The sequence below is a fragment of the Mustela putorius genome, unplaced genomic scaffold (genome assembly GCF_011764305.1).
Source record: "Mustela putorius furo isolate JIRA1106 unplaced genomic scaffold, ASM1176430v1.1 tig00003834_pilon_pilon_pilon, whole genome shotgun sequence".
Taxonomy (NCBI): Eukaryota; Metazoa; Chordata; class Mammalia; order Carnivora; family Mustelidae; genus Mustela; species Mustela putorius.
Genome location: NW_025421987.1, coordinates 92,738,576 through 92,763,998, shown reverse-complemented (window position 1 = coordinate 92,763,998; position 25,423 = coordinate 92,738,576). Strand labels below are relative to the sequence as shown.

General features: G+C 42.6%; 1 protein-coding gene across 1 annotated transcript in view; it reads left to right on the top strand.

Moving 5' to 3' along the window:
* Positions 1-24,912, top strand: part of MB21D2 (Mab-21 domain containing 2) — a 111,304-nt gene extending 86,392 nt beyond the window's left edge. Inside the window, exon 2 of the mRNA XM_004745276.3 lies at positions 22,018-24,912. Coding sequence (XP_004745333.1) covers positions 22,018-23,282 — 1,265 coding nt within the window. The 3' untranslated portion in view covers positions 23,283-24,912. The remainder of the gene's footprint in view (positions 1-22,017) is intronic.
* Positions 24,913-25,423: the final 511 nt, after the last annotated feature.

The following is a 25,423-nucleotide window of genomic DNA, read 5'->3' as shown; positions in this document are numbered from 1 at the left end:
CCTTCTTCAGAAGCCCAGAGGCCTCTGGCACCAGCAGTCTGCCAGACACGCTCAGCTTTCCAGGAAAACTGAGTCACTTGTATTCTAGTGGCTGCTTGGGACAGCTCTGTCGTCCCCGTCCCCAGGAGCTTTTCCTTTGGCATTTCTGGATTCTAGCAGAACAGCTCCGTTCCTGCCTCTCTGAGTTTCCGTTCCTTAAGAGCTGGCCTAGTAACTGACATGCAGAGGAATCATATTCAGGGGCTTGGTAATGGTTCCTTTTTTACAAACAGCAGTCTGACTTCTGTCCATGGTTGAGTACTAGTCTAGACATTTATGTAACAGTGCAGTTACAGAATAAGGAGGATTCCTTAAAATCCTCGCATGCTGCCAAATTGCCTTCCAAAAGTGACAGGGCTTGTGTGCCGATCACTCAAGACCTATTTGACTTTGTAACCAAGGCGTTCAGAAGAGCAACAGCAATACTGAAAAATAAATATCACTCCAGTATAGGGCTTTACCTTGAAAAAAAGTTCAAGGCTTGACAAAGAGCATTTTAGGAAAAAAAAAAAAAAGAATACATAACATTTGTTGTATTTTGGAGACAAAGATAGACTGCCCTTAAAATCATGGATAATAATAATCAAAAGAAAAGCATTTCCATGACAGATGACACCCCAGTCTGAGTGAAGGGGAACGTGAGCATCATTCCCTCTGCGGGATGGCTGCATTCTGCTGTGTTCGAGCATGTTTTGTTTAGTGGCTATTCCTTGGTTGTACAAAATACTAACATTCTTGGAAAACTGCGAATGAACCTAACACTACTTTCCTTGTGCAGACATAATGCCAGTGCTGTACAAGCTAGTTCATGTTACAGTGACACATTCTGTATCCAGACAGACTGTTCCAGGGCTCAGCAGCCTCACCCCTGGGCAGTGAGCTCAGGGATAGAGGTGATGAATAAGGCTCCACCCCTGTCCTCAAGATCCGTCTCATGATCTTGTGTGAGACCGGGAGGTAAATGAACACAGAGAACCGTAATACCCGTCACACTAAATCTTGTGAAATTTCCTATCAGGTGAATCAAAGGCTATGGAAAGAGAGGAAAGAATATGTCTAGGGGTGGGGGACAAGGAGGCAAAAGCTTGTGGGAGAAGAATTGGCAGGATTTCACCAGGTGAAGAGAGAGGGCAAAAAGAAGAGAATGAGCAAAGGCTTGGAGCCAGGAAGCATAGGAAATATTTGGGGGACTGGTATAGTTTGGGGGTTCCACTTTGGAGCTGGAACCGGTGAGGAACCTAAGGGAACAGTAGGACAAGGTTGAAATAGAGGTTGGCCTCTGAATGTCAGAGGCCTTGAGAGGAATGTAAGCACCATCAAAGAATTTTGAGCAGGAGAATGATAGAGCTGTCCTGTCAGAAGGTCCTTTTGGCAGGTTATGCTGTGTGATGGTGCTGGGAAGAAGGATCCCATTAAGAGGTATGGCAGTAGTCCCCGTGAGAGATGTGAGGGCCTGAGCTGCACGGTGACGATGCTGACCCACGGTGGCAGTGGGACGTTCAGGGAGGGCATGATACGAGACATCTTACAGCAGATTCTCAAGTGTTGATCTCTTGAGTGGATGGATGGTCTAGTACCATCCAGTACCTGGGTTCTGTGCACGGGTTAATACTGAAGTGTGGGCAAAGTGCGCCGTGTTTTGGGTTACCACTGGGCGATCTATGCCAGTTCTGGGAGGGGCCATGATGTTCCGTATTTTGAGACCTGCCTGGAGCCCCAGTCCCTGCTCATGTTCTGACCATAGAACCACACATTTTTAAATTTTGGAAGACCTTAAATTTGGAAGACCTTAGAAATCATCTTTTTTTTTTTTTTTTTAAGAATTTATTTATTTATTTATTTATTTATTTGACAGACAGAGATCACAAGTAGGCAGAGAGGCAGACAGAGAGAGAGGAGGAAGCAGGCTCCCTGCTGAGCAGAAAGCCCGATGTGGGGCTCGATCCCAGGACCTGAGATCATGACCTGAGCCTGAAGGCAGAGGCTTTAACCCACTGAGCCACCCAGGCGCCCCTAGAAATCATCTTTAAATCCCTTGCTGTATGGAATACTAGGGCCCAGAAAGGTCAAGTGTGTATCCAGAGTAGGTCAGAGGCTAACCCTGGAATAGAACCTAGGACTGTCACTCACTAATTTTTAGAAAACCTCTGAAGTAATGGCTGTGTGTTAGCATTTTCCAGAGAGATGGAACCGATAGAAGATAAAAGGAGATTTATTTTGAGGAATTGGCTCATACATTCATGAAGGCTGAGAATCCCCACTACCTGTGGCCTACAAGCTGGAGGCCTAGGAATGAACAAACATTGTTCCTTTCACAGGTGGTGTGATTTGGCAGTTTGCTCTGAAGGTCTGAGAATGAGGGGGAGTCTATGATGTAAATCCTAGTTCGAGGATGGGAAAAGATGAGAGCTTGAGCAGTGGGGCAGAAAAAAGGGGAAAATTCCTCTTTCCTCCACTCTTTTTTTTTTTTTTTTTGGTCTTTTGCCCACCCACACTGGAAAAGGCAATCTACTTAGCCCAGTTCAAATGCTAATCTCATCTAGAAACACACTCAGAGGCACACACACACAAACACTCAACCCGAAATCTGGGCATTCCCTGATGATCTCAGGTTGACACAAAGGCAGATTTGCTACCCGGTGCTTTTTGGAATTGTTGATCATGGTACTTTGTTCTTACAGAGTATTTTCTAACTTTTCAAAGTTTTAATTTACCTGTTTCTTTTTTGACCTTCATTTGACCTCACTGGTAAACAAACATTGTTCCTTTCACAGGTGAGCAAATGCAGGTATGACAACAAATGACCTTCCCTATCCTATGGGGAATTAATGGAAGATCCAGAACTAGAGCCTAGGTTTCTTACCGTGCGTCCCTTCTCTTTTCCCACAGTTGGATTATAAATTCTGGTGCTGTGCTAAACCACTGGTTCTCAAAGTGTGGTCCTGGACCAACAGCTTCAGAATCACTTGGGAGCTTCCTCAAAAAGCAAATTCTTGAACCCTGCACCAGAGCAATGAAGTAGGAACCCAGAGGGCCAAGGTCCAGAAATCTATGTCTTAATAATTTCTCCAGATGATTCTCCATGGTAGTCAGAAAACCACTGTGGTGGGTCCCTGGGTGGCTCAGTGGGTTAAGCCTCTGCGTTTGGCTCAGGTCAGGATCTCAGAATCCTGGGATGGAGCCCCACATCTGGCTTCCTGCTCAGAGGGAAGCCTACTTCTCCCTCTCCCCCTGCTTGCTGTTCCCCCTGCTATGCTCTCTCTCCTCTCTCTGTCCCTCTGTGTGTGTGTGTGTGTGTGTCAAATAAATAATTGAAAAGCAAAAAGAAAGAAAGAAAACCACTGTGGTAAGAAGACAGAGTCTGGCATCTGTGATCTCCGCTTGTATATCAGAGTCATCAGAGAACAGGAGGGACAGGATTGAGTGAAAACTGACCCTAACAATTAGTCCATCTGTCTTTCTCTCTTCCATTTCCGACCCACCGCACCCTCCAGTCCCTTCCTCTGTCATCCTGTCAACCAAGGACACTGTGGTAACTTCATTTAAAGTGTCTTCTGTTCCTTACAAAGCTGCCAGAGTTGGTCGTGAGCTCTCCTTCCTTCAACCCACATTACTTGACACTTACAAAGCTCCAGAAAACTGAAATCAAAAGAAAAGAACAAGGAGGGAGGGAGATGGTTGAATAGATAGATAAATCCTGTTACATTTCTTTTTAAAAAGTCACATGCTCAGATAAGACCAGTGTCCTTTACTGACTGAGAGAAGTGTGAAATGATGCTATTTTAAAGAGAAAATTCCAGAGGTGCCTGGGTGGCTCCGTGGGTTAAGCCTCTGCCTTCGGCTCAGGTCATGATCTCAGGGTCTTGGGATGGAGCCCTGCAACTGGGCTCCCCGCTCAGCAGGGAGCCTGCTTCCTCCTCTCTCTCTGCCTACTTGTGATCTGTCTGTCAAATAAATAAATAAAATTAAAAAAAAAAAAAAGAAAATTCTATTTTCTCAACATTTGCAAATTTCTGGAAACTGTATTGAAATCTTTTTGAAACTTTTTCTCCACCAGGCCTCATAATAATCTTGTGAAACAGGTGGTGGTATCCTCATTTTTAAAAAAAAAAAAAGTGAGGAAACTAAAGTTTCAGAAAGTCAAGTAACTTCCCCGAATGTCACATAGCTAATAAATCATGAAGGAAGTGTTCACATTCTAACTTTTCTGTATCCTAAATTCATAAGCTCCCTGTCACATCATTCACGTTACCTCTTAAGCATCTTTCTTTTCTGTGTGCCTTTTTCATCCCAAAGCGAAGGAATTTTGTCAGTGGATGTGTGACATCCCACCACTTGAACAGGCTTGCTGCAAACAGCATGTGGGCATTTCGGATTCATCAGAGACTAGTACTGTTCTGAAACCCAAATCCATTTTATGACTCACTTTCAAAGCGTCTCAGTAAAATCAAGTGTGAATTAAAAATTATATCCAATCTATCCAATCTTCAGGCCTTTTTCTTCTTATTTTTTTTTTGTTGGAATCTGTCCCAACTGTTCAAAAAAAAAAAAAAAGAAAGAAAGAAAGAATGAAAGAAACTTAGGAATGAGGAATGCCCGACCTCTAGTGGAAACACTGCAAACTTCCTGTTTGCAGACCACTTCCAGACTACCTCCTTGCCATGTTTAAAATGGAATTCTGGAATTTCTGACCTGAAATCTCCTCTCATGATAAGATTTGGGTTTGTACACAGAGATCATTTTTGTCACGACCTTAAAAATGGGGTTTCTGCATCTCAAATTCACACTACACTTGGCTTTGAGTCTTTTAATGACCTTTCTCAAGCACACACCATCTCTTAAAAAGAATTGTTATTATTTAGTCTTTTCCCCACTTATCTATAAATTCTAATCTGACTGGATTTTTTGGAAGGGCCACTGTATGAATATGAGTGTCTGTATTGAACCCATTGTGTCTCAGCTTGCCTTCGGGACAGTTGATAGCTTTGGAAACTGTACACTTCTATCCAAACTGTGTAATCTTTGGTTTCGGGAACTGAGCTATAATCGTGCCCATCACCATAGGTCTTACTGTTTGGCTGCCAAGTCGGCCCCACAGCACATACTCACTGACCCACAATTGTGCTCCCAAGTGAGGAGAGGCATGTGCCAAGAGCCCTCAAGGATTCTCTGTTGATTACACAATTGCTTTGTCCAAGTTTAAGATTAAAGTAGAGGACCAAAATCAGCCACTATCTCATGGGTGGAGAGAGACAGAGGATGTGAAAAAAGAAACTGAAAGAAATCTAGCCCCAAAAACCCAGACCTTTTTCATTCGAAGCGAAATGAACAAGTGGGAGATTGCAGGCGTTAGTGAATCCCCCAGACATGAGGTATGAGAGATGTCCTCTGTTTGCTGAATCTCAAATACTGTCATGTTTCCAAAAGTTTCATCAAAGTTGTGTCTTTCTTGATTTGGAGAACAGGTAACCTCAGCTCTTAAAGATTTTAGAGAATTACTGGGACGACAAACCCCCTCCTCTGCCTTGACAGTTTTGTCTTTCCTGAATCCATGCAATTAAACTGTCTGCTTTGAAATTGAGGGACGGAGCAGACAATCTCAATTTTTAAAAGCATTTCAATATTGCTAGTTTAAAACACATATGTATCCTTGGAGATTATGTATCAGTCCCGAGTGGGGACTGGGGAGCCATATTTTCCACAAACTCCTGGTTAGGGATCCACCTATGGGAGTGGAGAGAGCCCTGGATTGAGGATAAGGACTTGAGATTCATTCCTAGCACCACTGTGGCAGGAGTCCTGCTGTGTCACTTTGGCCTTTTGGGCTTCAGCAACCTGCTCTATCCCTTAACAGTATATAACCTTGAAAGTCTGTTCTGGTTCTAGTCATCAGTGATCCATTTATACAGCTGAAACTTTGTCTCCAGGAGTCCCAAGAGTTACTGAAATGGCAACCAATTCAAACAATAATCTTTAACACTACAAAGTTTAAAAAAAAAAAATCTCTTATTTCTTCCTTAACAGCCACCGTGTTAGTTCACAATGGCTAAATATTGAATCGCCCTTTTCAGCCCCACACTACTGACTCTTGCTCCATTTTTTGATTGTTGGAAAACAAGTAGAAGTAGAAGAAAAAAGCTATCTCCCCAAATATCACTTTCCTACTTCATCATTAAAAGATTCACTTTTTGACTTTCTCTTTGACTTTCCCTTCTTTATTGTGTAGGCACTGATTTAAAAACACTGAAACAATTTGACCCTCTTTCAAATTATCTACTCATGGTTTTTAAACTGCAAATTTCAACCTCCGCACAAGGCTTTGATGGGTTGTTTTTTAAGTCTGGCTTCTTTTCATGTGAACGTTTTCAAGCGCGAACAATAAAGTGTGTTTTTACCCAGATACCGAAAGTAATTATCAGGTAGACAATTGTGGCTCTGAAGTAGATTCTGCTCCTTATGAGTCTGTCACATTGTCAGTACTTTTATTCTGTGTCTGTTTTGCTTGGAAATATTCTTCCTTAAATTACAGGTATGGGTGTAGTTATACTAATCCAGACTTTGGTGTGGAACATTCTGATTTTATATAACAGGAAAACTTTTAAGACTTATTAACGGAGTTATTTTTTTAAATAGCAGATTGTTAGGATGTTGCTACTTTGTTGCTTGGAAACTTGATTGAGAGTATTAATATTTGAAATAAGATTGATTTAAATGAAGATAAAGGCAATGTAGGCAAGGGGTCATCACTATTAATGTATTAGGCATTACAGCAACAAGCCATATGGAAAATTGATTAATAACTATTGACTTGGCACTTCAAGATTAGTTATCTCCTAAGAATGATCTAAGTTTATTTTGCTGGTAGATAAAGGAGGGCATGTTATCAATAACCCAGACAGTGTAGGCATAACCAAGACCTCTAGGCTTATGGTATGTAGACGGCCCCTAACAGAGCAGGCTTTACATTTCGAAACCTCTCGTGACCTTCCTGCCCAACCTGCAGCAAACCAATTAGTAACCTGGTAAGGAATCCACAACTTGAAGATTATTGAGGGTGATCAGATGAGCTTTTCATCTAATTTAAGCCAGAGAACCATGGAGATATTTTGTGCAATTATATTTACCGGTCACTTAGCCGCCAAGAGCCTCAGTTCCCATGTCTGCACAATGAGAACTTGAATGCTTTTCCCAGAATGACTGCTGGGAAAAAATGAGAAAAAGACCGGCCGTTCTCTGGAAGTTGCAAAACATACATGTGTACGGTACACATAGTGTAAATCAGTTTTGTTTTGATTTTATCGATTGAAGGCAGGTCCAAAAATCAGTTTCGTTTTTATTAATAACCTGTTCTTAAATCTTTTAGTGTACTCACTTATTTGTAGACTAAGCATATAATAAGAACAGAATCCATTTTCAGAAAGAGGAGGGCCTTGACCTCAGAACATCAAGGACTATTTCCTCTGCCTTCTCTGTACCCCTTATTCCTGCCACCTGAAACTGTATTCAGCGGAGATGTGCTTTGCAACCTGTAGCTTGCAGCAAGGTCTTCAATATACTTTGAGAGTCCGTTGTCAATCACATGGCCTGCCCAGACAAAGCTTCTTTTTAGTCTTGGCTGAACCTAGATGGAGCCTGTGAGCTCTTGAATTACCAACAGATTTTCTCCGGGAAACCAAAAGGCAAAGGTAGGAGTCCCTGGGTGGTATCTTGAATTAAGCCTCCCCCCCCCACTGGTGGGTTGCTTGTAATACAGTCTTATCAAATCTTACCCCCTTGCTAAGCCTCTGTTTTCAGATTTTTGGAGGATGGGTCCCAGCGGTATATGCTTGGTAGATGAATAGGGTATGAGCGCCATCTCCTGGCAGTTATTAGAAATTGCTTGGTAAGACAATCCATTTATTTATGGAGTTTTTTTTCTTGCTCATCAAAAGAAAAATGCACTATTCTCATTTTTTTAAAAAGCAGTCATTAGACTTTGATCTTAGAGCACACTGTAATTACATAGTAGCTTTTCTTCTAATCTCTGGCTATGATTGTTGGCTAAAAACTGGTGCTTTGGAAAATGTCCTCTACTTAAATTATTCTTGGAGAATGAGAGATGCCTTTGTGTAAATACAACATAGTGAGTTTATGGCCAGCTCATTAACAGGGTCCTAGCTTCCCCCTTCCATCTCTTCTGTGGATGTGATAAAGGATTCCTTTGCTGTCAGATAGAGTGGCTCTGGAGTCTTTCATTGTGTCTAGAAATGACAATGTCAGATTGACTCTATCAGTCTAAGCATAACACCCTGGCAGTTTTCATCCTGGAAGATTCTTATAAACTCCGTCTTTAGTCTCTACCATCTCTTCATTCAAGTGGCATCTGTTGAATTTCTGTTGTGTTCGCTTAGGAAACACACAGGTCTTTAGATGGAGGGACGCCGACAGGCCAACAAATAATTGATAACTGGTCCAAGCCCTACACTAAAGAAAGCATGGACAAAGGTCATCGAACGGAGAGACTAAATATGTCATTTGCAATTTTTTCCATACAATTTAGAGGAACAGAGACAGAATAATCCCAGGTGGAGGCTGAAAGAGAAGGTTATTTTGGTTTGTGAATTTGGTTTGACCTTTTCCATATGAATAAGGCTGATGCACTTGAACAAAGCTCCATTCTGAAGATTGGTTTCTGCAGTATACTGGGAAGCCAGGCTTTTTCTCCTCAAACCTTACTCTCCATTATTTTCTTTGTAGTTTGAGGAAGAAAGGCCCATTTCAAAGTAACATATAAATTTTCATCTCTCCAGAGGTTTCCAGAATTAGAAGAGGTTTTAGTGTGTCCTTTGGGAAATGAGATTTGGAGTATCAGCAGAGCAGTAAATGAATAGGCAGGGTACGAACTGCAAATGCAGTGGAAAACAGGCTTGTCGAGTGAAGAAAGGTGATGAACTCTGAGAGTTCTGCTCAGATGCAGTTTTATAAGCCACATATCCTAGATTTGTACCTTGATTGTGGGAAAGAACAAGGAATTTTCATTGGCTTATGCTTCTGTTCTCATGGACACATCTGACGTGTTATAATTTCACCCAGAATTATCAGAGATGAGCCTGTCTAGCACTGCTGCACACACACGCATACACGCACGCACACACACACGCGCACACACACCACTCCAGAAACAAGAACTGCCTCAGTATAGTGCTGAGAAGCACAGGGAAGGGAATAGAGCCTTTGTAACAGAGCAGAGAGAAAAGCCAATGAAGTGTTTGTTATTGAGCTAATGAGCAGAGTGATCTTGGGAGACCTCTGGGAAGTTGTGTAGAGCCCATTTTAGAGTTGTCCCAGCAGGTATGGGTAAGCTGGGACATTTACTTACAGATTCCTGGCCTCCAGTGGGTGAGGACGGCCACTGGGGGTGTCCATCCTTGTGCATTATGTCCCAGGTACTTCCTAGTCATGCCAGAGTTGAGCCGGCGCTCAGGCAAAGGAGAAGACTCCTTGGCCTGGAGGAGGGAAGCCTCCAGATTGCGGGAAACTGCCTCCCGCCGCTGAGGGAGCGGAGCAGGGTGTCAGCAGTGTCTGCTGCCCGCGTGCACGTGAGCACGCACACCACACACTCATATATTCACACGTGTCAGAAGAGAGGTAAAATGAAGTCAGCAAAAGTAAGGAATTTTTATTAATTTTATTTAGATAGGAGAACGGGTGGTTGCGGTTTTTAAAAGGTCTTTGGGGAGCCTGGGTGACTCAGTGGGTTAAAGCCTCTGTCTTCGGCTCAGGTCATGATCCCAGGCTCCTGGGATCGAGCCCCGCATCAGGCCCTCTGCTCCGAGGGGAGCCTGCTTCCTCCCCTCTCTCTCTGCCTGCCTCTGCCTACTTGTGATCTTTGTCAAATAAATAAATAAAATCTTTAAAAATTAAAAAAAAAAAAAAAAGGTCTTTGGCAGGTAGTCCTGAAGTGTTTATGGGTGAAGTGGTATGGGATTTACTTTAAAATATGACAGAAAAAAAAAAAAGTGGGCATGAGTGGAACAGTGATGGCAACCATAATTGTTGAAGCTGGGTGTTGGCTACATGGTGATTTGTTGTTGTATTATCTCTACTCTTGTGTATGTTTGAAATTTTCAAAAGTAAACTAATTTTAAGGCCATCGCTAGCAAATGATGATTTTAAAATCCTCTAGAGGGGCCTTCTTTGTATACATTGGGATCATTTTGAGGTAATGTAGCAACTCTAAGTGTGCAGTATAGACCATAAACCTAGAGTTCAGTTTTAAGCCACAGTGTTGTATTTTCTTTTTCTTTTTTCTTTTCTTTCTTTCTTTCTTTTTTTTTTTTTTAAGATTTTCTTTATTTCTTTGACAGAGAGAGGGATCACAAGTAGGCAGAGAGGCAGGTGGGGGGCGGCGGGGGGCGGGGGAGCAGGATCCCCACCAAGCAGAGAGCCCAATGCGGGGCTTGATTCCAGGACCCTGGGATCATGACCTGAGCTGAAGGCAGAGGCTTAACCCACTGAGCCACCCAGGTGCCCCAGTGTTGTATTTTCTTAGGCTGCTGGGTCACAAGCAAGATATCATTTAGGCTCAGGGATACCATATGGTTTTTGGTGTTTGTTTTTTGGTGAGGGAGAGGGCTGTGTTTAGAGAAGGCACAGAATTCCTCATGTTTCTTTCCCCCTGGCTCTCAGTGTGTCTGAGCTTAGTTTTACCCAGAAAAGAGGGGTGACTCCTATAGATACTGTGTCAGAGGAGAAGGATTTTCCTACTTCAGAACTCAGAACTAATGGCTTTGTGGTTATGATTTCCTTTGGTCATGACGCTCTCAGTGACTATCAATTGGGCTCCCCAACTAGTCATAGAAATTTAGGGGATTTGACTTTAAAATGAAGGCTTCCTGTTAGATTAAAATATGTAGGTTGGACTATGCATCTAAATAGGTTGGAATGTTCTCAGAGTTTGTCCTGGGGTCCTCAAAGAATGCCATGGATGTTGTTGTGAAGAAAACACTTGTGGGATACTCTCTGAAGATGGTCTAAGAGTTAAAGTGTGCAACACATATACGTGCGTGCACACGTAGCTAGGTGTTACAGCACTGGATGGCTTTTTTTTTTTTTTTTTGACAGAGAGAGATCACAAATAGGTAGAGAGGCAGGCAGAGAGAGGAGGAAGCAGGCTCCCTGCTGAGCAGAGAGCCCAATGCGGGACTCGATCCCAGGACCCTGAGATCATGACCTGAGCCGAAGGCAGCGGCTTAACCCACTGAGCCACCCAGGCGCCTCTGGCTTTTTTTTTTTTTAAGTCACTTTTAATCATGCCTTTCCTATGATCCATGACCCACTTTGCTCATATAACTCATTCCTCAGGGATGGCTAAAATCAGCTAATCATCTGCTTTGGAAATCATTTCATTCCAGAATAGAATCCATTTTATTTTTAGATAGAGAAATAAGCTTCCACTATTTCCTGTAGTGTTGTACATGGCGATTTTAAAGGCTTGAAGATATTAAATTGTTTGTTCTCTTAGAAGAGCACTCTTAGTGATGGAAAGGAGCATAGGGTAATGAGAAGACTATGGAGTCAACTTGAATTTGGATCCCAGCTGGATTGTCATGACCACGAACAACTTATTTCACTCTTACTTATCCTGATTTTCTTGTCTGTAAAATGGGGCCAATATCATGTACTTGAAGAAGCCAAGGGCATTGGATGAGATAACAGATACAACATTCTGCCTAGAGGCCCCTGGGTGGCTCAGTGGATTAAAGCCTCTGCCTTCGGCTCAGGTCATGATCTCAGGTCCTGGGATCGAGCCCCACATCAGGGTCTCTGCTCAGCAGGGAACCTGCTTCCTCCTCTCTCTCTGCCTGTCTCTTCTCTGCCTACTTGTGATCTCTGTCAAATAAATAAATAAAATATTAAAAAAAAATTCTGCCTATGCCTTAATGCATCGTAGAGCTGATTCTCTGGGAGCCGTGCTTTGAAAAGGTGCTCTATAAAGTCAGTCCTTCCATTGCCCTTATGTGTTATTGCTAGTTTCGTGCTCTCCCCTTTTAACACTGGCAGAGGTCAGAGGATGTGATCACAGCTGGGCTGCAGGTTAAAAACAGATGAATAAACTCGGTGAGAGACCATAGCAGCATGGAGCATGATATGCGCCTTGGATTTGTTCTGGCCACTGTTTCTGGGGCCCCCATGGCATGGCCACAGGTGTCTTCAGGACTCTGTCATCGTCTGTCCTCAGTAGTAGCTTCCTCACATGTTTGTATTTTGGGTCTCCTGCTCCATCCCCCAAGATTCTGATTGATCATCCCTTGGGACAGGAAATGCCCACTTTCCACTGGCAGCATTGTCAGAAAACTCTAAGGTCTTTCACTGACATATGAGACAGAATATTTCTTTCTCTTTGTCTTCTGCTTCCTGGAATCCCACAGGTAAAGCCCATTTCTTTACCAGGACAACTCATCGAATATTTGAAGGCAGATCCCGTGGCCTTCTCGAATGTTCTATTCTTCAAGCTTAATAATATGCACTCCTCTTCCTCTTCTATGTTTTGGCTAGGACCTTTATTTGTTTCCTTAAGTGTTATTATCTCAGCTTATAATTCTATGTTTATTAGCGTGTGATTATTTGATCAGTGTGAGAGCTGTTCACATGGCTCTTCAAATATTTCTGGCTCTCTACCTTCCCAGCCAGAGGTAGAATTGCACTTTCTCCCGTAAGGTGAGTGAGACCATGTGACTAGTTTGGGCCAGGGATTTATGAATGAAAATGATACCGGTGTCCTTTTTAGGCCGGAAATGAAAATTAGCTGCTGAAAATAGATTCTCCAGGGCTTTCTTTCTCTGCTCTAGAGTAACCGTGATGTTCTCTATCCACCTGGGTCCTGGATTAAGAAAAGAAGAGCCCCCGAGCCAACACCTGATGGTCACAAAGCCTGAATGAAAGAAGACTTTGTTGCTTTCTGCCACTGAGGCTTTAACTTTGTTTCTCAACATTAACTACCTCTCTCCTCACTGATACAGTTATATCGGGCTTTCTCGCTACATGATAAGCATTATGCAGTGAAGGCTGTGTGTTTCTCTTCACCAGCTAGCCTAGTTCTGGCTCAGAAGAGACACTAAGACTGTGGGCTGCGTGCATGAATAAATTAAACCTGAGTTTTGAATCCTATCGCCATCATTTCTGCCAGTTCCTGAACTTGGCTTACTTCATCATTTCTCTTCTAAAATGTAGACAGCCCTCTCCCCCAGTCCAACCCAGCTTTCCAGTTTCAGAGAAATTCAGTGGTTTCTCATAGCATAGATGACCTCAGAGGGAAAAGGAGTGCAAACTACCCCCATTGAGGATCGCAGGCAGAGGCGAGGGGGCTACAGCTGACTTGATTCTGAACATCATCGCAAGCTTATTCCTTCTTTTGCAGATCAGGAGAAAGGTGATATGGTCATCACTGAGGCGTTTCTGTGTCCGTAGATAGCCATTTAATACCGTATTGGCATTACACTTGCTTTCTACTGGCTGTTGTTTTTCTCTCTCAAGGATGAGCCTTCTAAAGTGAAGACTCCTTATAAATTGACAATACGTAGCTTTCAGGCCCCGTTGCAGCTGTGGGAAGCTGGCAGGTGGGACTAATAAGATGTCGCTTTGGGTTTTGCCATTAAGTTCTGATTGGCAGAAACCATGAGTTTTTAAACGACCTTAAGAACTAGAAAGAAAAAAAAGGCAAGACTTAGGAGATAGGGAAAATATATTGATAATGTGTGTTTTTGGGGGGTGTGTGTCTGTGCTTAGAACCCTCTTTATTGGCTGCCAAGTAGGTATCGGAGCATGTGTTGAGTAATTTAGTGTGCATTTTCATTTCTTATCCCTGTGACGATCCCACTAAAATCCGTTGTCATTCCCCAACTTCATTCCCCAGCGGAGTCGCAGAGTGGGTTAATTATGTTGGTCATGGGTGGATCTGATTTGAACCCAGGCCTAACTCATACTCATTATGTTCAAAATAGCTTAGCAGACTTTGACAAATCTCACCAATTTTTAGAACTTTAACTTTTTTAAATGAAAAATTAAGCTTTTTTTCCACTCTGACTTTTTAATTATTACTAAGTGATCTTATAGGTATGTGCTGACAGTATTTCATATTATATTGTGTGGCAAATTTTTGATCTCCAAGATAATGGTTATTGGGGCATTCATACACTCAACAAGCAGTTGCCTTCTGATCCCAAGATCTGTGTTAGTCACTGCAGTCATAAAACCTGACTCTGGAAGCTTATGGATGATCGACTGTGACTGTATCTTCCATTTGCTGAGCTTCTGTGCCAATTAGTGTGTCAAATGCTCTATATTGTTATCCTATTCAGGGGGGAAAACAACCCATGAGCAGGGCCCACTATTCAATATGCATAGAAAGTGCTAAAGGCCCTCCATGGGGGCCTGCAGATTATTTACTCTGCAGGGCACTCCTTCAGAAGGAACAAGAAAGGGCCGAAATCCGCCTGCCCTTTACTTGCCAAGCTGTGCGCCATGCCACACGATGGCACTCATCAGAGGAAGCCTCTAGAGGCTAGCAGCAGCCTGAGTGCAGCGAGGGGAGAGAATACTCTGTTCGTTTCACTTCCTCTAACATGTTTTGTACACTTTGCATGTGCTGGAAGCTTTAGACAGGTTTAGTTAAGTCTTCAGAATAAGTCTGTGGAATAGGTGTTGTTTGCTCTTCAGTTTTATAGGTGGTGGAGAAGGGGAAGAACATATGGGGAAAATGGGCGAAGTATCTACCATGTGCTTAGGCATTTCACATCAACTCCAAGTGGGCGGTTTTATGGTTTGTTTGTTCGTTTGTTTTAAATATATGATGAATTGGAAGCTCAAAGGTTAAATAACTTGTCTGGCTTACTTAATGACAAGGCCAGATTTAAACCCAAGCCTGTCTTACTCCAACGCTCTTGCACACATATCTGTATAGAAACAAGGAAGGAGCAAGCAAGAGAGACCATCTTGTGAAGAGTCATCTTTTGAATCAGACCTGTGACTATATGTATTTGGGCGATAGATCATTACCAGGGGTACCTGGGTGACTCATTTAGTTAAATGGCTGTCTTTGGCTCAGGCTCAGGTCATGATCTCAGCCTCCTGGAAATGGAGCCCCGCATCAGGCTCCCTGCTCAGCGGGGAGTCTGCCTGTTCCTCTCCCTCTGCCCTTACCCCTGTTTGTGTGCTCTCTCTCTCTCTGCTCCCTCTCTGTCAAATAAATAGATCTTTAAAAAAAAAAAAAAAAAGTGGGTCATTACCATACATGAGTTAATCAGTTTTCTGAAAGATTTAGATAATGTTACATGCAGTTGTCTCAGAAATTATGCCAAATAAAACGGGCTCTTTGCCTTAAGATTATTGTTAAAACTATTAATATTAATGATCATTCAGCAGGTTATTGAAAAAGCTGAGAACTTCATCGGAATCTTCCTTCTCTTCCATTTATTTTAGAATACTAATAGCTTCCTGCAAGACAGATAAGGTCTTTTCTCTTTATGATAACTGTGGATGCTTGGACCTGTTCTCCTGCTTGTCCAAGGTCACGCACAGCTTTGACCCATAAAAGCACAAAGATGACGCTTTGCCTTGAGACCCCCTGCTGGTTCCCTTTCAGACTCTTCTACATTTATGTCAAGTTCAGTTGTTGTCTTAAGGAAAGCAGTAGGTATATGCCATTCTGACCTTTGCAACAATTGTGGGAATAAGACAATGCTGTTAATCTCTGTCTAGGGCTGTGTGACCGTGAATGAGTTAGTTCTCCTTTCTCAATCTCAGATTTTTTACCTGCAAGGTGAGGGACTCTACATATATTTCTGGCCACAAAAAAGGAAAATACTAAAATCTTCCCCAAATAGGAGTCATTAAAAAATCCCATTGATTTGGTGCCTTTCTTAGAAGGTGGCCATGCCTACTTCTCAAGATGTCAATAAGCTTGACAAAAATAGTTATTTCTTTGAAGTATAAATCAGTTTTTATAGGAAAATTTTATATTATTTATTAACAACCAATAGACTGTTCCCCAAGGAGATGTATCAGAGTCACAGAAGCACTTTGTCAGCATCATTCCACCCCATTCCCTTCCTACTGTTGAGTCACCGCTATAGTAAGGCACTGTCATTAGTGTGCCACATGGGTTGGGTGGAAAAGATAACATTTTTTAATGAAAAGAATATTGTCAAGGTACTTCGGCCTTTTTAAATAAAAAATCCTTGCTGTACATAGTCAAAGATACAGAGACAAGATTTATCTAATTCTGTAGCCTTAATAATGAGATATAAACATTTTAGTTCTTTGATCTATCTCTGCACCCCCAACATAGGTGACAGCTTTGTTTTGTTTTGTGTTTTTACGGAATCTGCACAAGTACCATTTCCTGTGTCTACTTAATATTTATTAAATTACACACACACACATACCTCCTGGAGAGAAGCTGTGAGTCTGGAAACCATACCTGATTCATATGTGCTTAACAATCTGGCATTATGGGCTTGAGTGATGGCAGCTTGTAATTTGAATTTGGTTGGATGTGATAAAGTTTTGTTCACTAGAATATAAGGGTGTCAGGACAAGAGTTCCATTTTTCACTTGATATTCTAAAGATAATCAGCAAAGGACTAAGTGGATGACATGGAAGTCGTTCCTTAAACGTGGTACCACAGTGTAAACAGAACCCAAGTCCCTCTGTCCCCTGCACCAGGGGAGGGACAATCACTGAGACATGGAGTGTGCAGCTAGGAAGGGGTCTCTTCAAGAGGCAGCTAGATGAGGAGGTTGGGGGGCAAGCCTTAAATCCACTTCCCCAGGGAGGAGGGGAAATGTGAGAGAGTCCAGGATTTCTTTCTTTTTTTTTTTTTTTTTAAGATTTTATTTATTTATTTGACAGAGAGAGATCACAAGTAGGCAGAGAGGCAGGCAGAGAGAGAGGGGGAAGCAGGCTCCCCACTGAGCAGAGAGCCTGATTCGGGTCTAGATCCCAGGACCAGAGCTGACCCTTAGCCCCCTGAGCCACTACAGGTGCCAGGATTTCTAAAGCCAAATGGAGAAGGCAGTGAGTAAAGGGGAGAGGAGCTATGGTGTGTCAGGAGGGGACAGAGGAAGTTACTGAGCAGGGGAGTGTTAACTTCCTTTCTTTGCACTGAAAGAGGAGGCCACTGACTGGTCTGGTTGGCTTTTTGATGAAATCTTGAGTCTCTGCAAAACAGTAAAACTAACACTTGGTTATCTTGGTGTCAGGCAAGAATATGAGGCTACAGAAATGTGGTGGCAGACAGCATTCCTGAGAACAAGCAGATTTGGGTAAAAGAGTTGCCACCTGGCTTATATGCCCTGTTAACTCATTAGTTACCGGTTTCACCAGTAATATTAAGGTCTTCTTAAGTAGAAACTACTAAATAAAGCAAAATCAAAGAATCCATTACAGGAGGGGAGACTGGGAGGCAGTTTTGTGTTTTTAAGAGCAAACATATGCCCTTGATTCCATGAAAAAGAAGAGACTCACCAGGGCAAGAAGCCATTTCTCAGGCTAACAAGGTCATTGTTATATGTGATTCTTCCTTTTGTTCTCACAGTTTTGGATAAATTGCTAATAGCTAAACAGCCAGTCACTTGATGTCACCCTCCTGTAATTACACAGAAATCCTTGGATCTGTTCTGAGAAGGCACTTGTTGGAACTGGTGCCTGTGTTCGGAGTATATGGTTGAATTTTTTTCTCTCCTCTGCCTTTTTCCCTCCAGCCCGTGGCTGTGTTTTAGTTGCGTGGCAACCCATCTGCCATGATAGCTGATGTCAGCTCATTTTCATTTAAACTTAGCCCAGAAAAGTTTTTCAAGAAGGGCATTTGAGTAGAATGCTGGGCAGGCTCTGGTTTGTGTTACCAAATCATTGGTGAAACTGCAGACTAATGGGCTTCGGCGGCCTAAAGGTAAATGTGGGTGTCACAGGGGATCAGCTTCCAGAAATACGTGGCCTTGGGGACTTTCTTTCTACCTTTTAGGAGCTTAGCAAAGAGCCTCAGTAATATTTTCTTTGCTGCAAAACTTCTTTCTGTCCTTTAAAGGAGTAGGTGTCCCAAATTAACCGAATTCCTGATAACAGAATTTAGCCACATACTTTCATGACTTCCGAAAGGAGGGACGACATTTTAACTAGGTGCAAAAGCCACATCTGGGAGGAAAAAGAATATTTTATTACTAGCAGGAGTGTTCTAGTGTACATGCTAATTAGTGAAAAACATGTTAAAACTTCTTTAATCCAGTAGAGGGCAGAAGGGAGTTTTAGCTTTTCTTACCTATGATGATTCAAACCAAAATTGATAGTCCAAGGCAAAATCCAGCGGCATTTTTGTAAACAAATTCTACCCAGCCTGTTAATGCACAACTTATTCTGGTTGTCTAGACAAGTCCTTGCTAGTATGCTCAGAACTAGTTTGATCCTGTCTAGGACAAAATAGAATGTACAGAGTTTTGAATCATGGATACCTAAGAGGGAACAGTGGTTTGGTATCCAAATTATAACACCACTTCTAATTTATTCAGCTCTTACTTATTAATCATAACACATTTCAACATGGTTCCTATGTGTATTTATGGCACCAAGTGCTAGAATTTAAACATATTTGAATGAATGATGAATAAATTATTTCATTATTAAACGTTTATCTTTGAAAGTAACTACCTGCCTGTGAACTTATAATATTGTGAAAATGATTTTCCCAACCTACCCTGGATTCTGAGAAACAAATCTTATCTGTTCATAGCTATAGCTAAAACTCTGAGTGGTAAGATTTGTTACATCATAAAGATGAGGTGAATACTGAAACATGACAGTTGAGAAATGAATCTTGGGTTTGGTGCTTACCATAACTTTCAATCCTTGGTTACTAAATTTGGTTTTCGAAAACCACTTTTAAAAGGAAGATAAATTTTCCAAGCTGACTTAACAGTGAAGGCTGTTTTTGCTTGGTTAGAACGTAGTGTCTTAGATTGGGTTCCTCAAGAAGCAGCCTTCGAATGGAGTTAGGATATTTATTTATTTATTTATTTTAGAAGATTTATTTATTTATTTGAGAGAGAGAGAGAGCATGCGCCCGCCCACCTCGCCCCACACCCCCACACACATGCTTGAGTTGGTGGTGGGGAGGGGCAGAGAGAGATTCTCTTGAATCTCCGACTCCGGGCCCGAACCTACAACCCAGGAGATCATGACCTGAGCCGAAATCAAGAGTTGGGCACTCAACCGACTAAGCCACCCAAGTGCCCCTAGGATATTTATTAAGAAACCCCTCTAGGATCCACCACTGTGGTAGAAAGTAGGGACCCAAAGCAGGATCAGGCAGAGGGAGAAGTCCAGTTCCTTTGCAGCCCACAGCCCCCCTGGAAACTCTGGATTTGAGTAATTCTTCAGAGTATCCTAAACCAGGGCATTCTCACATTGATGTGTACCCCCTACCCTTACCCCAAACACAGGACATCACTTTGGTTGAGCTGGCTCTTTGCAGCTAGTCCTTAAGGGATTACACTGACAGATTCCCAGCAGCTAAGACAGGAAGTCCTTTACTGGAAAGGAATCTGGGTGGCACAGCACAAGGCGTGTGAGAAACAGCCTCAAAAGTCCAGTACACTGAATTATCTTTCTGACTAGTTGTGGATTCTCTTTTTATTTTTTTTAGTATATGTGCTGCCGAAGCGAGCACATCTCTTTTTATTTTTTTTGACAGAAAGAGAGAGAGAGAGACCACAAGTAGGCAGAGAAGCAGGCAGAGAGAGGAGGAAGCAGGCTCCCTGCTGAGCAGAGAGCCTGATGTGGGGCTCAAGCCCAGGACCCTGAGACAATGACCTGAGCCGAAGACAGAGGCTTAACCCAGGCTTAACCCAGGCTTCCTAGTTGTGGATTCTTTAAAGTTGGATAACTTTTTGATTGTGTTAAGACAAAAGTGATAGCTTGCTGTATGTCTGTCTATCTATACGTAAGGAAATGGTACTAAGTATGAATTTTTCATGGTTCATATGGTTTGGAAAACAGGATTGGAAAGAATGAAAAGAGCACATTTTTATTTCATTTGAGTATTAAATTCTGAAATAAAATGGTAGCACAAACACACATACAAGGCTTATTGATTTGCACTGGAGTTGTTCTATGAATAATAAACTATGTTGATTAAAAGTAATTGCAGTGAGTAAGGGAATTTTAGTTTGTGATAGCTCTTTGTAATTTTTGGAGAAAAGATTAAATTAAGTCGCAGAGAGAGCTGGCAGGGAGGGGACATTTGTTCATCAACGAATCAGTCATTTACATTTAGTCTAATTATTTCAGCTCTTCATGGGGAAGTCCCAGTAATTCCATCCTTTTCTCCCTTTGCCATCCAGTCACAGCTCCAGCTTTATGATACTGGTTGCAGAGCCCAATGCATGCTTAATACGGATTTGAGACATGGTCCGCACTCTTAGAGAGCTCAATTAACATCCAAAAATTACATTTTTTTATGTCACCACCAATCTTACCAGAAAACTATACCATTTGGGAAGATATTAAGCTCCTGCTGCAAGAGATGAGTTTTCGTAAAATTCAGCTTTTTTTTTTTTTTAAATCTCCAGTTTTGTTTTGTCTTATCCCCCATTGGCAATAAATATTTTAGTTGTTTTTGCAAAGACAGGCTAACTTTGTTCATTTTTAAATGAAAATGTCTACCAGATACCCAAGTCTGGATGCCCATAGTTGATCGGTTGTTCTTTAAAGTAAAAATGGTCTTCCATGAACAGAGCCGCTAGCTTAGCCCACAGCTCCAAGACAGGCACATTTCTTGAAGACAGCTCTTGTATTTCAGTATGAGGCAAGAGTGCTCTATGGTCACTTACCATTTTGTTGCACAGAACATTAGAAAGGTACTTCTAGAGTTGGGATTTAAGAAAAATTAACCCATTTTTCTTTTCCATGAGGGATTTTTATTCAATGTGGCTGAACTTTTTTTTTTTTTTTTTTTAAATGCTGGTACATGTCAGCAATAAGGAGTCCAGTGATTGCCACTGTGGTTTGGTGCCACTGTCTTCACGAACGCCGAGCACTGTGACCCACCATTTGCTTTTGTCCCATCAAGAGTCAGTTCAAGTGTCAAGACAGTAAACAAGGCAAATAATATGTTAGCGTTATTATGGGGAGAGTTGTGACCTCTCACATTCAGTGTCCATAGCCCACACGGAGAATCCCTGGGATAAAGGAAGGTTTAAGCAGGAAGAACCTAGGGGTGGGAGGCTGCATGGGCGAGAGATAGAAGAGCCTGGCTTTATATGATGGCAGCAGAGATGGAGAACAGGGAAGGAATGAGAAATGTCGCAGGGGTTATACAGATAAAATCTGGCAGTAGAAGCCAACAAAGACTCAAAGCTTACTGAGGTGTTTAGCCTGAGTGACCTAGTGGATGGCAATGCCACTAACCAAGGTAATGACTGGGGGAAGAAGAGCCCCAGTTTATGATTTAAAAAGATACTGCTTTAATGCACTGAGCACCTGGGTGGCTCAGTGCATTAAAGCCTCTGCCTTCGCTCAGGTCATGATCTCAGGGTCCTGGGATCAAGCCCTGCCTCAGGCTTTCTGCTCAGCAGGGAGTCTGCTCCCCTTCCTCTCTCTCTGCCTGCCTCTCTGCCTACTTGTCGTCTCTGTCTGTCAAATAAATAAATAAAATCTTAAAATTAAAATAAAATAAAAATTAAAAAATTAAAAATTAAAAGAAAATTTAAAAGATACTGCTCTTGCCACAAGAGGAAAATGGATCATAATTCTCCCACTTGGTAAAGGATGCATTCTGTCACTGACGAGCAAGAACAATGTATGCTGCTGGCTGGACCCGTGCAACAAGATCTGACTTTATACTTCTAACAAACAGTGGGTCTTAGAAACTCAGCGTGTTCTGTGCTGATGCAAAGGACTCTGGTGTCTGTGTTTCCTCTAATAGTGTTTTCTTTTTCTGTTTCTAGGAATGGTGCAAAAGCTGGACCAAAAACTTCCAGTGGCCAATGAGTACCTGTTGCTCTCTGGGGGAGTCCGGGAAGGCGTGGTGGACCTGGACTTAGATGAGCTTAACGTGTATGCCCGAGGGACAGACTATGATATGGACTTCACTCTTCTGGTGCCAGCCCTTAAGCTACATGACCGTAATCAGCCTGTGACACTCGATATGCGCCACTCAGCCCTGTGCCACTCTTGGCTGAGCCTCCGGCTCTTTGATGAGGGGACAATCAGTAAGTGGAAAGACTGCTGCACCATCGTGGATCACATCAATGGTGCCACCAATTACTTCTTCTCCCCAACCAAAGTGGCGGACTGGTTCTATGACTCCATCAGCATTGTCCTGTCAGAGATCCAGAAGAAACCCCAGCGAGGGATGCCCAAGGTGGAAAAGGTAGAAAAGAACGGGACCATCATCTCCATCATCCTGGGCGTGGGGAGCAGTCGCATGTTGTATGATATTGTCCCTGTGGTCTCTTTCAAAGGCTGGCCCGCTGTGGCCCAGAGCTGGCTCATGGAGAACCACTTTTGGGATGGGAAGATCACCGAGGAAGAGGTCATCAGTGGGTTTTATTTGGTGCCTGCTTGCTCCTACAAGGGCAAGAAGGACAATGAGTGGCGGCTGTCCTTCGCCAGGAGCGAGGTACAGCTGAAGAAATGCATCTCTGGTAGCCTCATGCAGGCCTACCAGGCCTGCAAAGCCATCATCATTAAACTCCTGTCCCGGCCCAAGGCGATCAGCCCCTATCACCTGCGGAGCATGATGCTTTGGGCCTGTGACAGACTTCCTGCTAACTACTTGGCCCAAGAAGACTATGCAGCCCACTTTTTGCTGGGACTCATTGATGACCTACAACACTGTCTGGTCAACAAGATGTGCCCCAATTATTTCATCCCTCAGTGCAACATGCTGGAGCACCTGTCGGAGGAGACCGTGATGCTCCACGCGCGGAAGCTCTCCTCCGTGCGCTCAGACCCGGCCGAGCACCTGCGCACCGCCATCGAGCACGTCAAGGCGGCCAACCGGCTGACGCTGGAGCTGCAGAGGCGGGGGAGCACCACCAGCATCCCCTCCCCGCAGTCTGACGGAGGGGACCCCAACCAGCCCGACGACCGTTTGGCCAAAAAACTGCAGCAGCTGGTGACTGAGAACCCGGGGAAGTCCATCTCTGTCTTTATTAACCCTGATGATGTCACGAGGCCCCATTTCAGAATCGATGATAAATTTTTCTGAGCATTCTGCTGCCTTTTTTCTTTTTCTTTCTTTTTTTTTTTCTTTTCCCGGGTTCTAAAACTCTCATAATGTGTAGTGTGGTTTGTGATGCTGACTTGCCGTTTTTTACATATCCAGCCTAGATTGGATCTGTTAAGAACACATTTTAAGTTTCCTGGTTCTGCAGGACGGTGCAGGCTCTGAAACAGTATATTACTATTTCATATTCTGCCTCTGATTTGGTTGTTTACTCTTTGTAGTTATTGTCACATTGTTTTTGGTTCGGGTTTGTTTTGGGGTTTTTTGTTGTTGTTGTTTTTTTTTTTTTTTTTAAGGAGAACTTGAGCCATAGATGAAATGCCCATGAATTCTCTTGCTTTTTACTGTTTCATGCTTTGTGTAAATTTGTTAATGAGGGTAGGGCAACAGATACCTTTCTGATGCTTCAGGATGCTATTTTTTTTTTGTCTTTTTTTTTTTTTTTTTTTTCAATGAGCTTTCATCACTACAGATATTTGAGAATCATCTGAACCTGGAAACTACCTGGTATGTTAGCTGGATTTATTTCTTTTGACCAGCGACCAGAGTAGTTTCCCTCTTTCCACCAAACGATGTAGACTTTGAAAGTGATAATGCTACCAGTTGTGTTTTGGAGCAACTTCATTGAATGTAATTTTCCTCAGATCAGAACTTTGGATGGTTTGGAGGCTGTGTTTGACAACTCTCCAAACAGAATTAAGGTTTCCAAATGGTAGTTTTAGTGTGTGTAATTATTTGAAGCCTTATTTAAATCCTATGAAAGAACATACCATTATAATTGTTATTTGCACTAATGAAATCTCGGCCATTGTCAGAGTTTCCGATGTAGGTGTTTCAATATAAATTGACATCCACTGTTGAAATGCTATCTTTTTTTTTTTAAGCCCATTTTTCTCAATCAATAGAAGGATTATTTGCATTTGTTTTGTTCTCCTTTAATTGTGGGGTCCTGTTTTTTGCCCTCTTTGATATTCCTGGTTCCTGTCTCACTGAGAGAGGTTTGCAAAGCTTTACACCTGCTAAATGACCATCTGAAGCCGGAGAAAATACATACTTGATAGAGTAGTTGTCTTTGTATGTACTGCTTTGGGGGTTATAGAGGTAAGCTTTTTTTGTAATGTCTCTTTGCTTCTACTGGGAGTTGTGGGGAAAACTGGCAGAAAGAATTTATAATCCCCAACAGAAGATAGCATGCCTATTCAAAAGCAGGTGTTCTACAGAGCAGGAGCGAGGGCATATCTGTGAGTGGTAGCTTCGTGTAGAGGTGTCTTCTCTTCATGAGTGAAGTCGTTTGCCATGTTTAGGTGCCGCAAGGCATTGGCTCCTTGTTCTGGTATGGACTCATGGCAAACGGTGGTGTTTGAGAGGTCAGGGGCCCTGCTGATGTCTCAAAGGATGACCATGATATCTACTATTGGAAAGGTCAAGCAACATTTTGGATTTGATCTCGAATGTCCAGACTCACAGGTTGGAATTTGGCCAATTGAAATCCGGCATATGCGGTCTTGGGTTTTTGCATGGGAATTAATGTAATGCTTATAACTGAAAATGAAGTCATTCAACCATCTTAAGTCAAACACAAAATAATAAAAGAAACATACTGGCCTTGGAATTTTGTTGTTGTTGCTGTTGTTAGTTTGTGATCCAGAAACTATTTTCTTGTTAGTGAAACCAATAATCATTTTCAGTAAATACAACGCTGGGTTTGCTGTTGTCTTTCAGTAGCATCCAGTATTATTTGTAGTGAACCTCCAGTATTCCTTTGTCCATTTCCCCAGTTTTCCTCCGAGTATCTACCTATCCTCCACATGATCTATGTCCTTCTCATGAAATGACTCCATTCCCAGAGACGTGGTATGAACTGATTGACATAACCATTTCCTTAGCCACAGTGATTAGCTAGGGATTCATCATATAACATGAGCTATTCCGGTCAGGGACGTGCTCAGGATTCTGGCTTGGAATGCTGGGGAAGATGCAGGCCTCTGGATGTGGAAGACGAAGCACTTGGCCTCTGTCACCCTGAGATCAATCTTGACTGGAGCCAGCGTGAGGATGAAACTGACATTGTGTGATACTGTGGAGAGAAGAGAAAGAAAACCATGAGCCATAAGACACACCCC